The sequence below is a fragment of the Excalfactoria chinensis genome, chromosome 1, assembly GCF_039878825.1.
Source record: "Excalfactoria chinensis isolate bCotChi1 chromosome 1, bCotChi1.hap2, whole genome shotgun sequence".
In the NCBI taxonomy this organism is placed as follows: domain Eukaryota; kingdom Metazoa; phylum Chordata; class Aves; order Galliformes; family Phasianidae; genus Excalfactoria; species Excalfactoria chinensis.
Window position 1 is genome coordinate 50,183,148 of NC_092825.1, and position 13,857 is coordinate 50,197,004.

Below are 13,857 nucleotides of genomic sequence, written 5' to 3' on the forward strand. Positions count from 1 at the left end.
GACAACAGAAAATGTGATCGTGAAGGTTTTGAAATGTCTTGTCATTTGCATCTCATGAGAACTCAGACTTTCTTAGGCCTCACATGAAAAAGATAGCTAGCATAACCCTAGTGGTCTTGAGTACTTTGCTTATCTACAGAGTGCTGAGGTTCACATTAGTTTCCTGCCCAGGCCCTGTGGGAGCTGATACTCGGTTCTTCTACACCCTACAGTAGTTACTATTCAACTTTTCTAGGAAGTGCTCTTTGTCCAGTTTTGCCCTAGTGATCATATATAAAAATAATATTAATTATAAAAATTGAGCAAATCTAACAGGAGTAACTGCAGCTTAGGTGAGACATCATTTTTAACAACAACAAAAAAAATGTCAAAAACTTGGTCAGGTATAAATAAAAAGAATTAATTAGTGAAATAATAGAGGAATTAGCACAGTACATTAGACTTTGTGAAGGCTAAGTTGATTTATGTAAAACTTTCTCAAAGTATATGGAATTAGTAGGTCCATCTTCACACACAGCCTATAAAAGATATTCTCCCACTACCTCAGGTTTATAAGTAGTCTGGGACAGTTTTGCTGCTCTGATTATCGTAGCATAAAGGCAAAGCAACACAGGATATGCCTTTTTAAATCTTGCTTATTCCAGTGTCACAAGTGAGATAAATTACAAGAACAAGAGCAGGCTTCTACATGGATATTTGGGGCTCATGCTGTGTGCATTCACAGTTGGTTGCAAGCACACTACTGCAAAATCTGTGGTGCAGACATGGCTTCAGGCACGACTTCAGCACAGTTTTGCTATTATTTGGCTTATACAGAGTAAAATATTTTCAAAGGCAAAGTAGGTCTCTCATAGGCAGAAATAAAAGTATAACTTGAAAAAAGGTTTATTTGGCATAATTGTGTGAGTTAGTTGTTTTTGAGGCCTACACTGCGCTGTCGCATGATGGAATATGCTTGACTGTAGAGGTATGGGCTCTGCAGAAGGGCTTGGGATCACCCCTCACAGCTGGTGTCTTTCTCCCCCAGGAGTACGAGTTCACGGTGCTGCCCAATGCCTACATGATCCACATGCCGCATGCCCCCAGCTTCGACATCACCAAGTTCCGCTCCAACAAGCAATACCGCATCTGTCTCAAGACCCTGAAGGAAGAGTTCCAGCAGGACATGTCACGTCACTACGGCTTCGCAGCTCTCAAATATCTCACGGCAGAGAACAACAGCTAGCACAGCAGAGCCCATTTACAGAAAACAGAGATGCCGGAGGGAGGAGCCACTCAACGTTTGGGGCCCAGTCTTCAAACTTCAAACTGAGAAATACTTTCTGTTTTTATACCATACCTGGCAGTTCTAACAGTAGGGATCTGAAGTGACATGTCTTCAGACTGCGGTCATCAGCCCCTTCCTCAACGATCCCAGGCCTTTCAGCTTTAGCATTTGTGAGGTGTCAGTGGGAGGGGCTGGCCACTCACCCGCCATACCACAGGAGGTGGGAATGAGGCCCGAGCTGGGAATGCACTCTGTCATCTTAACTGCAGAGCAAAGACAGACCTTCAGAATATAGGATTTCATGTTGCTATTTAATTATGAGACATACTTTTTAACTCTAAAGGAAGATCTTCGGGTCGCTGTTCTGTGAATTTCAAATCTGCACTACTCTGAAAGGGAACTTTCACCTGTGAACATTCACAGCGGCCCTCTTTACATGGATGACCTTGTTAATGCAGGATGAGCCAAAAGTCTGAATTAGCCTTGAAAATGAGGGGGATGCTTATATAATACTGCACTCCAGAGAAGGCGTGTTACTGGTTTAGGTGTCTACATGGTATTGGTTGGTCTTTTATTCTCAAATTAGTTAAGTTTTGTCAGGAAAATCCCCTAAGCCCTGCCCTGCTATTCCCCAGTCCTAAAAGCTGTTCCTTTCCTTGCCAAGGAAATGTTCCCCTTGTGTTTCTTTACCACGTTCAGTTCTAATGGTCCAGTAAAGGAGATAAGTAGCTCTTCTAGAAAGTGAACAAAACCTGTCAGTGAACAGTCTGCTTTCACCGAGCAGACTTGTTCATGCATGTCTCATAAAATAAAGGGCCTGGTTGTAACTCTTTATCTTTTTTAGGCAAGAGTCAGATTTTGCCTACAAGGCATTTTGTGCGGGGGGATGTTGATTCGTAGACTTATTTCAGTGCATGCCCATCTGTGAAGGCGTCGGGCATGGGGCTTTAAGTGGACTTCTTCACTGAACAGGCAGTGTAAGCATGGCAACTTACAGCCTGAGTGCTCTCCTGCTGCCTGCTACAAGGTCTAAGAACTACTTCGTTAAAGGAGTATATAAATAAAAGGAACAGAACCGTTAGGAATAAATTCCCCATTTGAGGGAGAAAAGAATGTGTTGGGAATCTGAGTGTGAGTGTTTGTTTAAATGTGGACTGGTCAAGTTCACAACTTCGATACACACAGGAACATTCTGGAGGGTGGAAAGGAAACCTAACAAGCAAAACACAGAAAACAAGACACTGGACTTTTTACAGTTTTCTTTATTCTTCAGTATTAATGTTGTGTTTACATTGGATAAGGAGATGAGGTTTAATGCACTACCCTTTGCAGGGCTATTTGTAATTTCTTTTGCAATGTTAATAGAGAAAGCAGAAACGACTCAGTGAGAAATGTGTCTCTCTCCCTTCCCCAGATCCCTGTGCAACCACATGTACCAATACCACTGCCTGAGCTGGGAAAATGGATCCATAGTGCATTATGCTCACTTTGTTCCATTTTGTTTTTCAGCCACTGCACCTTCTACTTTCCTCCCCGCTTTATCCCTCTAGAGCTTGGTTTTATTTCCAACCTGACATTTCGTGAGAGCTTTCTGTTACGGTGGAAACCATGCAGTTAAACCAGACATTTAAACTGCAAATATCAGTTCATCATGCTGTGTATATATGAGAAAAGCCAAAAGGCAACATTTTTGACAAGAAATAAAAAGGGGTGGGAAGCTATGTGTAATTACTACTTTTTCCCCTGGGAGTGTTGGCTGTGTACGAATACATCACTACTTAGTTTTCCAAAGCACTTTTCTTTGGTTCTTAATGGCTTTATGTAAAGATTTACGTAAAAACCTGTGAAGAGCTGGGAAGAAATGAAACAAGTGCTTAGATAGTCCTGGCTAAAATATATTTATAAAAATAATAATAATAAAAAAATCTTAAATCCCTAAGTCCTATATTATGCACCATTGAGGGTCCAGGTCGTTGTATATTGAGAATCAGAAGAACCCTGCAGAACAGTGCTGTTGATTATCTAATGTTCAGAAAGATATGAAAAGCTGATCGTAGGGGAGGCTGAACATTTGTGCCTACACAGAATCTACTGTCAGATTTTCAGTGTGGCCACCATTATGTTTCATATCCATGTAAAAATTTTCATTTCTGGATGTGTATTTCTCCTTGACTTAACAGTGTTGCCCAAGGATGGACTAGATTGCCCTGCAAAACCATAACCTGTAGCACAGACCTGTACTTATTTTGGGCATAGCACTGTCAGTGTGAACATTGTTTTCTCCTTGGTCATGAGAAGCAAACTAGGGGCAGGGTGGTAGTTTACTAGTTGCCTATCTATCTGTGCAATCTTGAGACCTCCTGGATAGACTTAGATGCGTGGGCTGGTGAAACCAGCTCTGAGATTGGTAGTAGGTTCAAAGAGTCTTCTTTTTTTTCCTTATAGACCTGATTCTGACTTGTGTCTGTCGTGTTATGTTTGTCTGTGTGCTTCCCAGTTTGAGAGGTGTGGGACTTGTGTAATTTTATCACATTTCAGCCAATAACTTGGTAGCGAATTAGGCTTACTTACCTGTCTTTTAGCTGCCAGGGATCCTTGAACCGAACCAAAAAAACACCGCCAGCAAAAATCCCCAAGTCAGCTACAATACTGACTGTCTACCAGTCCTCTGCTGTAATAGATATTTGCTAACAACTTTGCTACTTAATTCTCAGATTTCTCCCAGATTCTTCAAGAAATGTCAGATAAACCTGATAACTTAATGCCTTTGATTTATTGATTTGTTCCACCCTCTTCTCTCTTGAGTCTTTAATCCATGACCTCTCCTTATCTTTGTTATTTGAAAAGTCTCTCATTTAGATACCATTCAGACACCATCTCTGGTGAAGACTGATGCAAATGAATCATTTCAATTCTTGTCAACGTCCTTACTGTCTTTAGTTGTTCCCTGTACTTACCATTTGAGGTGACCTACTGGTTCTCTCCAGCTTTCTGCTTTATATGTACTGAGCAAATGTGTACTTTCAGTGTTAACTTCCTACTACTTGCTCTTCAAATTCCCTCTTACTTTCCTCAAACTGCATCTTAGCTACTAGATACCTTCCTTTCATCTTTATGAAGTTTTCATTTTCATTCTCTGTGAAGATTTTCAGTTTGGTCTGAATAACTTCAGAAATTCACTTTGTGTGCCTCCGGTGGCGCAGTGGTATAAGTTGCTGCTTGCAACACTGGAGGCCCGGGGTTCGAATCCCCACTGTGGCGTAAGTGGCAGAGATGCTGCTCTGCTACACAGAGGGCTCGAATCCCAGGAGTTGGACTCGATGATCTCTAAGGTCCCTTCCAACTCGCACGATACTGTGATACTGTGTGATATTGTGAAATCTCTGATTCAGAACTACTAGCATTTCATCCTTCTCTTCCATTTATGTAAGGGAATCCCAAATTTGCAAGCCCCTTCCGCTTTTAATCTGAGGATTTCAGAGTTGTCAGTATTTTTTTCTGTTTGTTTAGGGCTGCTGATGTTTTCTTTAAAAGAAAAAAGATGGGTTTCTGTCTTTTTTTGTGTCTAATGTGAAATATCACCTTATTAGATTTTAAGGGGGAATTTGTTTTGAAGAAATTCCCTCTTCAAGTTTTCTAAATGCCAGCCTTCTCCTAGTGAAGGGATCAGAAATAAAAGCCAACAGAATTCTTGTATTCTTCTCATTGAGGGTCTTATCTTGACACGTCCTGTTTCCCTTTCCTCTCCACTCCAAAACTCAAGTTCTTGATGTCTTTTTCAGCCCTATAAGTCCCTTCCAGCACCAGAACCTGAACTGTCTATTTCCCAGCACCTTCTGACCTCCTGCTCTGTTTTGGACATAATTACTGTTTCAAATAATAATCTGTTAGCTGGCACCCAGTTCTTCTATTTTTGTTTTCATGCTTCTCCCTTTGATGTAATAGGCTTTGCAATTAAAGTTAAGGCCAATGTTCTTACCTGTATTTAATGCCTTATTATAACCCACTAATATGTCTCCATGATTTCTCACTGTTGTCACAGCATACACCTACAAATATTTGGCTATAATTTCCCTCCTATCACTTTCTGGCTAAGGATGATCCTCCATTTCCCATCTACTTTTTGAAAATGACTTTGTTTTTCCTGAATAGTCCTCAGTATTGATCAGATTTTTTTTTTTTTTATTTTATTTTTTATTATTATTTTTTTTCCAAGTCCTACTTTCAGTAATTCCTTCCAGCCTCGCTGTTTTGCTGTATGAGCAATCTGGTTCCACTTCATATGTGTGATGTTTATTGTATTTGCAATCGTCATCTTGTACTCAGTGACACAAAGGAATTAGCAGCATACCTGCAGTTCCACCACTCTCGTTAGACTGAAAATCAGATATGCTCATGTTTGTTCTTAAGCGCTGAATTTTTACCCGGTAGGCTTCATGTGGTTTTTGTGTGAATCATAAACTGCATTTTCCTTATACTGTGACAAGTGGAGGCACTTTGTAGTGCTATTTGCAGTACTTACTGCAGCAAAGTAAGCCCTGTGTTAGGAAAAAAAAGACAAAAAAAAACCTTGTCAGGACTGTAGCTACTTTTTCTCTCTGCAGGGGAAAATAAGGCCCTGGCACAGCTGAGCAGTTTTATGAATGCCCTGCACAAAACACATTGCACATTATTTTCTGGTAGGTGTAATCGTACATCGTCCAATTAAATATGAAAAATACATTTTTTATGTTCTCATTTTTACATGCAATTCTATCCAGAAGATAATGCATTTCCTTCTGTATCTTGCCAGTTTCCCCCATTACTTTAGGCTGCCTAATAGCCCCATCTGTTTTTGGCTGAGAAAGATTAATGACCAATAGCGCAGGGAGCCCTGGCAAATCAGCAGAGATATTACTCTTAGGCATTGCACAAGACATTCCGTGCTGCTCTGCCAGACATTGTATGGGTGTTCCTCAGGTTTGAGTGCAGCAACAGGAGAACACAGCAAGCTCAGCAAATGGGGTGAGCATCATTATTTATGAATTTCAGCAAGGTCTGATACATTAGAAGGTAGGAGTGCACAAAAAAAGTATCTTTGTTAGCTCAAAACCAATTTGAATTTAGGAAAAGAAAGGAGCAAAGTTTCTGAAACTCCACTGAATGAGACTGAAACAAAGTCACCTGTAGACCATGACAGTCAATAACCTTCTGTTTCCATTTCAGCATTGAAAGTGCAGAAGCACTGACAGGTAAATGAAGTAATTTTTATGGTAGTCATTCAGAATGCACATTTAGACTGTATGTTTACAGCTAAACACTTTGGTGAACTACTAAATGTTTAAAGAGTGTTATTCTGGTTCTCTGTATAAATTCAAGTTTGAAAAAGCTGCTGGCTGTGCACAGCAAGTTAGGAATCAGAAAAGGCTTACAAATATGGATTTAGAAATACCTTGCTTTGATAGGAGCTTGTTTTCATCTGTGAGTCTACATTTCCAAGACAAGACACAAAGTCCTCAAGAATTTCAAAAGAAGCATTTCTACAGTCAGCTGGCTGGAATATATTCCTCGTACAAATACTGGGAATTTAGGGTTTGCTTGCTCTGCATAGTGAAGTTATTGCACTCAGTTGAAAAAAAGACTCTAGGAATTAGAAAAACAGCTAAATATTTGTTCATGTAACGTATCACGTGGATTTATATATCCAGACATATTATTAGTTACTGTAATGGAGAATTAGCTCGTTGATAATGTCAGGATGTAAAAGGTCATATCAGAATGTCCTAAATTTCTGCAGAACGCATTCATGGGAAGCACTGTGCAGGTGACAAAGGCCTCATTTGAGCTCCATGGTGTGTTGCCATGAGACACAAGATTTCAATCCAAAAGAAATAGTTCTGGCTTGGGGCTAGTTCTCCAGTCAGACATGTAGACACTACCCTCACAATATATATTCAAGAAGAGGTCTCCAAGCGCTAGACCAAGTAACTCAAGTCAAGCTAAGTCTATTGCTCAGTGTTATGGCAACATATTTCTTAGACAGTGGACACATACATCATCTAAATTAACCAGTTTATAAGATTCCTGCTAAGGCTGAAGGATCAGCCATGTGAAAAGATACGGTATGTGAAAATTCCGGTTGATGCTGGAACTGGTGATTGGCTCACATGACTTATTTCTGTTTTCTGGTACATACAGATTAGGACATAGCCCCTACATGATCATTTGCTGGGTATTTTAGAGGACTCATCTATGATTCTGTGCACAGAGTGGATGGTACTCAGGGAGTGAAGCATCTGGGTGATACTTCTTTTTACTTTTGCTCTCACTGAGCTTTTCATAGTATGAGAGCAGCCTTGATTCTGAGCAAAGACAGACATTTTTTTAACTTTTTTTTTTTTTTTTTTTTTTTCCTGAGAGATAGGTTTAAACTGTGATTTAGGAAAATCAATTATCCCCCATGCCCTCAGGCTTTCTGAGCAGAATGCCTGCAGTTCTGTTCTATGGGCTTTTCTAGCGTGGAGGGATCCCACGGAGCTGATGGAAATTACACACTCAGAAGCCATGCAGCACTCAGCCCCAAGCCTATGAATGCTAACAGCTGAGCATGCACGAGTGATGAATCCCAGCTCTGCCTGAGCCCCCAGCGTGTCTTCTCCCTCTCAGGGAGCACTGAAGGCTATTGGCACAGTTTGTCAGGAAAGCAGAGAAGAAGAGATGGAGTAAATAACTCGGAGGAATACTTTATGCAGCCAAATTTCCAAAGGAATGAGAGAGGCAAAAACATTCTGAGCTCTCTCAGAAGGGCTTTTTGTAAAATTGTTTGTGGGTTGAACTCATGGCATTTCTTCCCAAATGCCGGTCATTGTGGTCCAACTGTAGTACATTCTGTGGGCTGTAAAATTCATGGAAGTCTGCACTGAGATTAAACCGTTCTCAGCTCAAAGATATTTAATTTGTTTCAATTCTCTGTATTCTCACGTTGCTCCTGATGGAAAGGAAAAGAAAAAAAAAATAATAATAAGGTAATAGCAGCTGGGTAACAGTAGGAGTCTGATTATTCAACCTTTGTAAAATTGTCTGCACCTTAAGTCAGCATTGCTGTCAATGGTTTGGGCAAAGCTGGCTTTCACGAGTTTCATAGAGTTTTGTCTTTTGATCTGCCTGCGGATCTGTTGTTCCAGCAGCACTCTCCAGCGATGCTGTGAGGAAAGGAAAAACCATCCATTGCTGATTGATCTGTGAACTCTTCATCCAGTCAGAACTAAACACCAGCAGCAGGGAGGATAGCACCGCTGCCAGCTTTGAGTTTTTTGAGAGGGCAATAGTGAGTTACAAATTTAAGTTTATATTTCCAATAGACTTCATGGAGCTTTTCTACATTTTAGATGTGTGCTCATAGGGAGTGACATAGGCCCCTAGAGTTTAGGTAGAGGTGGGTAGAATGAAATAGGAAGTGTATATATTTTCCCTCAACACCTTGCCCTGCGCTTACTAATTATATTAGTAGCAATTAATCCAGCTGGCTTGAGACTCGGCATTCAAGCTGAGCAGTAAGCTTCTGCTGTGATAAGAGAATAAACATATCAGGAGTGAAATGATGCTTTCTGTCCATAGCGTTAATGAATATTGCTGTAATTATTCATATGGCCAAATCAACCACGGATTATTAATATCTTATCTACGGGTCATGGATAGTTAACATCTTTTACTTTCTTCTATTAGGATTTATTCAAAGTACAGCAAAGGCAATCCAAAAAAAAAAAAAAAAAAAAAGCTTTCTGTATGGACTCATGAGGGTTAATACTCATGGAGATGCATGATAGATGCAAGATATCCATCAGGCTTTGTAATCAAAGTGGAAAACAGACACAGTCTTTTCCTTCCTCACACATACTATAGCAAAACAAGTGTATGCAATGAAAGTAACTTCCTAAATGGGTCCGCCTAAGATCCAAATAATTTATAATTTGTGTTGCTTTCATTTCCATTTTCATACATAGGTTGCCAAACTTTATTTTCTGCAAATATTACAGTATGTTCTAGGGCACAGAATAGGAATTGTTGAGAAGTACTTAATCACTTCTTTAGTATAAAGGTGCCCTTTCTGTAGCCTCAGGGATTGTTCTTTGCTTTGTGCTATCAAAGGTTTCACTTCTGTCGTCTTCTAGGTATGAAAGATCATTGGCTTGTACTGTCCCCCTGCATGAGTCAGTTACCAATACACCATAGCATGGCACTTGGGACTCCACATAAATTTGCTTTGCAGCTTTTTCCTGTTTTAATTTTCAGGTCTAAGCCTAAGAGGAGAAGCAGCAAGGTGTAGCTACAAGGGTGAAATCACTGTGTCTTGCATTATTTTTTGATATATTGACATCTTTCAGACTTTCCTATACCCTAAACTATATGCCTTCCAGAAAAGTGTTGTTCTGAAAGTATCACTGTGGATTATCCAATTGGGTTTAAATCATCAGCATGTACAAAAAGTTTGCACAAGTTTCCATAATGTGCAACCTTGCTACAAATTCTGTTGAAGTCTATTTCAGAAGCCTTCAGACAGCCTGTTTGTAGAGTTTTCCTGCATTCTTGTCCTGCATTCTCAATACCCTGTACCCCCAAATCCATGCTTATGCAACCTTAAGTAGGTGTTGGCATGTACTTTGAAGACAGCGTAGATATGTATAATGAAGGTGAGATCTGGCTATATTTGTTAGATAGGGAAAAAGCATCTTTCCACTATTGGCTCCCTTAAACCAGCATGAATTCACTTAAATAAAACAAACACTTGGGCTGCTGTGGGTAGGGAACAGAGAGACTTTTATACAATTAAGGCCAAAAGTAGAGTAGGTTCCTTAGGGCACCTAAGTACACTTTGGTAGCAATGGGTAACATGGTGATGGTGACTGTGGCTCTGGAAGAAACAAAGACTTTAGAAGATTTGATTTTGCTTTTCCTACACAGCTGAATTGCCATTCACAGAGCCATCTCCCAGCAACTTATTTTGCAAAGGACAAGCATTAAAATACACACATAATAATTCTACAAACACTCCTTTTCCTTCCAATTTCACTATAGGTCACATTGGTACAATTTGCTCTGTTTCTCCACCCTACACCAGAAAACATCACAGAACCTGAAGAAAGGTGGCGCTGAAATTATCTAAATATCTTGTACCTTGTAAGTCCAGAACCCCATGGGTGTCCAGCAGGAAGCCTTCAGGCCCAGATTCATCCCATAGAACAACTCAGCAGCTGTCTGAGAGCTGGGATGTTGGAGCTGTCCCCTTCACTTCCTTTGGTAATTGATGGAATGAGCAGGACCTCTCCAGAGAACTTCTATACTCGCCTAAGCATTAAATCACTCCTCTTCTCACTGATTTGCCTTCCCTGGAGATGTTCCAGAACCATGTGGATGTGGCACTGAGGGAGATGGTCAGTGGGCATGGTGGGTATGTGCTGATGGTTGGACCAGGTGATCTTAGAGGTTTTTTTTCCAACCTTAATTATTCTGTGATCCTTTGACGAGCAGAAAAGGCTGCAGTGCTGATGGTTCACCACGCGGGTCTCTCAGGCATGCACCTGCCTGAAGTAACATGGGACAAATCTGGGCCACTGAGCTCCAGTTTTAGAGCTGCCACCTCCTCATCTAAGATTGCAGGTGTCAAAATCCCCTGGAAACTGAGCAGTAAGTGCTACAAGGCTGTAAACTCAATATTAACTGACAATCTCGAAAACAACAATCTAAGTGATGGAAAATGTGTGGGAGGATTAGTCTTGGGAGGGGGTGATGCGTGGACTCCAGAGACTGTGATACACATTGTGACAGGCACCTCATGCTAACAGCCAGGAAAATACTCATTTTCAGCACAAAGCTACAAGCTTCATAATGACGATTAAAATATCATCCGTGGTCTGGTTATGCAGCATCTGTTGCACTGTATTACTGCTGTGTAACTGCTGCTGGCTGGTGTTTGCCTGCACTTTTCCTAAACTACAAGTAGGGAGTCCATGGGAGAGAAAAAAAAGAAATTCACCCTTCCCTCTGTGTTTCTTCCTAAGGCTCAAACCTCACTCCTGGTCTGTCACGACCAAGGTGATTTTACATTCTCCAGGGGAAAATTGGGCTGTTGTGACCTTTAAGGTGAACCATGCACAAAACAAAGCTTGTCACTTGCTAGCAAGGCTTGAGCTGGAGGGGTTTGAATCTTCACATCACCACCCTGTCAGTGCATTACCTGACTGCCTAGACCTCTGCTTGAACTAATAGCAAAACCTTTTGTTTCCCTCCCAGGTTGGGGTAAGGTCCTTGAATAACATTTCAGGAAAGAAAAAAAGAAAAATAAAGAAAAAATGCATATATTTTTTTTCCTTCTGCTGCCCCATCTACTACGCGCTTCCCCCCAGGTTTACACTGAGGCAACTCGCCTTCAACACGGACCTCTTAGTTGACATGTTTGCTTCAGTCCATGTGTAAGTTTTCTAGGTGACAATTTTATCGAGGAAAATGCTGTTTAGATTGTGTGTGCAAAAATCAATGGCTTGTAAATATATTAAAAAGAAAAAAGAAAAAAAAAAAAAGAAAAAAAAAAAGGAAAAGGTTAATTTTCAGTTGTGCAATAAAATTGTGAAATAATCCTCTCCATTCCTTCCCGTTGTCTGACTCGACATGTGCTGGTTCCAGGAGCTGTTGTTTCTTCTGATGGAAACAGAAAGCAGAAAGGTTGTGGATTGTTCACTTTTCATCTCTGAGCCTTTTATTACTTTTAATTCACTTTATCGTTGCCTTTAATCTGGTTTATGCCTCCAAGTGTGGTTCAATCAGACGCATTAGCACAAGGCTGTTCCAGCTGAAGACAGGTGAGTCCTTATCTGCTCTGCGTTAATCCCAGGGTTATCTGCTTTTCTTGAGCTTGACCTGCTGGCTGTTGGCAGGAATCAAAGATAAGACTTTGGTAATCAAAGTAATCAAAGACTTTGGTATATGGGAGAAGTTGTTCACTTCATGCTTAATTATGACAAGAGGCAGATGGATCCCCTTTAGTGAACATCATTTCACCAACACCACAGAAGCCAACCCAGCCCGCAGGTTAGTATTGCAAATGCTTTATCCACTGGGAGGAAGGGTGACTTTTCCATTATATGCAAGTCCTTCCCTTGGCAATAGAAAACACTAGGTAAAAAACAGAAGACTCCACTTTTCTTTTAATTCACCCTTGCTGATAGATGGCTAATAAGTTTTTCAGGTGCTCTGAGCTGCAGCTTCACCTCTTGTAATCTCACTTCCAGCTACATCTTTCAGCACTTCCAAGTGAAACCCTAAGAAAACAGTTCCCCCATTCCCTCCTTGCTACTTCATGGCCTGAGGCTTCTCTGCAGAAGAGTTTCATTACAAAGAAAGCTGAGGAGAGCATGAGTGGGAAGACAGGTCAGTTGCATAATTCTTTGTGTGTGCTTGCTTTTTTTTCAAGCCAAACTTTTAAAGTAGCATCTACTAAAGAGTGCACTTGTCAGCACAGAATTTGCATCTGTAGGGACATCGTAAAGAATGGCCTGTCCCTGGATGTAGAGAATAGAGACTCTCTGAATGATTCAACAGAACGTGGGCAAAGATAGGCATAAGTTGGAAAGCTGGCTGAATTGCTCTTCCCACCCCCACCCCTGAATCAAATAGGTTCTGTATTGCACAGGAGCAGACTAGGATACCAAGAAGACTTAGACTGAGAGCACTGTGGCTTCATTACCGGAGGCATAAATACTGGGAAAAGTATATATACATATAAATAGGTAGGAAAAAAAAAAGAAAAAAGAAAGAGGAAGATGAAAGGCTGGAAATATTCAAATAGGGGTTTTATAAGCTGAACTCTGCAGTCACTGGAGACAAAAAGAAAAGCTGCAGGTGGAACTCCCTTAAATTCCCTGACTTTGCAGCGGGGCAAAGCTGGCTTGCATTGGGAAATGAATGACTGAGCAGGTGTAAGAAGTGAATGGCATTAACTGTGTAAATAGCAGCTGATTTTCAATAATCAGGCTCCCAGAAGGGATCCTCTGCCTTTGCCATTTCTGCATATATCACCCACAACCATTCTTAGCCATCCACCTCTGACAAACCAGTAATAAGAAAGAGAGCTTCCTTTAGGATTTTTTGTCAAATATTAATGCTGTAGGGCATATAGTAACGCAGATTGCTACATTCTTACTTTGGGGTCAGAAGCTAGGTTTTTTCAAAAAGAGGCAAGCTGAGATCCTTTGACTAAAGTACTGATGAGGCATTATTCAGCCCCACCCCATCCAGGCTCTTTGCATGACTCCCAATGATCTGTGTATAAACACAGCTACTTTTGAGCTGCTAGGGACCAGGTGGGATGGGCAGACATGGGATGTATGTGTGTTTGCTGCCCCATGGTATGTTATGCAGCTCAAGAGCCATGTGTTGTTGCTGGGGTGTCAATGGGAGTTCTGCCATGGATTTAGCCACTTAAATGGCTTCAGAGATAACCTTCTCTCTCCCCTAGTTAGCCACTTCAGTTTCTGCTTCCTATTTCCACAGGTCAAAGTTGGTTACTCTATGTCTTCATCTCCCTATGTACCAAAAGAGCGTAGTCTACCATTTCC

At 40.9% G+C, this 13,857-nt stretch overlaps 1 protein-coding gene across 2 annotated transcripts in view; it reads left to right on the forward strand.

Moving 5' to 3' along the window:
* The window catches only part of LARGE1 (LARGE xylosyl- and glucuronyltransferase 1), a 312,296-nt gene extending 300,416 nt beyond the window's left edge, over positions 1-11,880 (forward strand). For both annotated transcript variants that reach the window (XM_072326861.1, XM_072326860.1), the window contains one exon: positions 1,028-11,880. In XM_072326861.1, coding sequence (XP_072182962.1) covers positions 1,028-1,225 — 198 coding nt within the window. In that variant the 3' untranslated portion in view covers positions 1,226-11,880. The remainder of the gene's footprint in view (positions 1-1,027) is intronic.
* Positions 11,881-13,857: the final 1,977 nt, after the last annotated feature.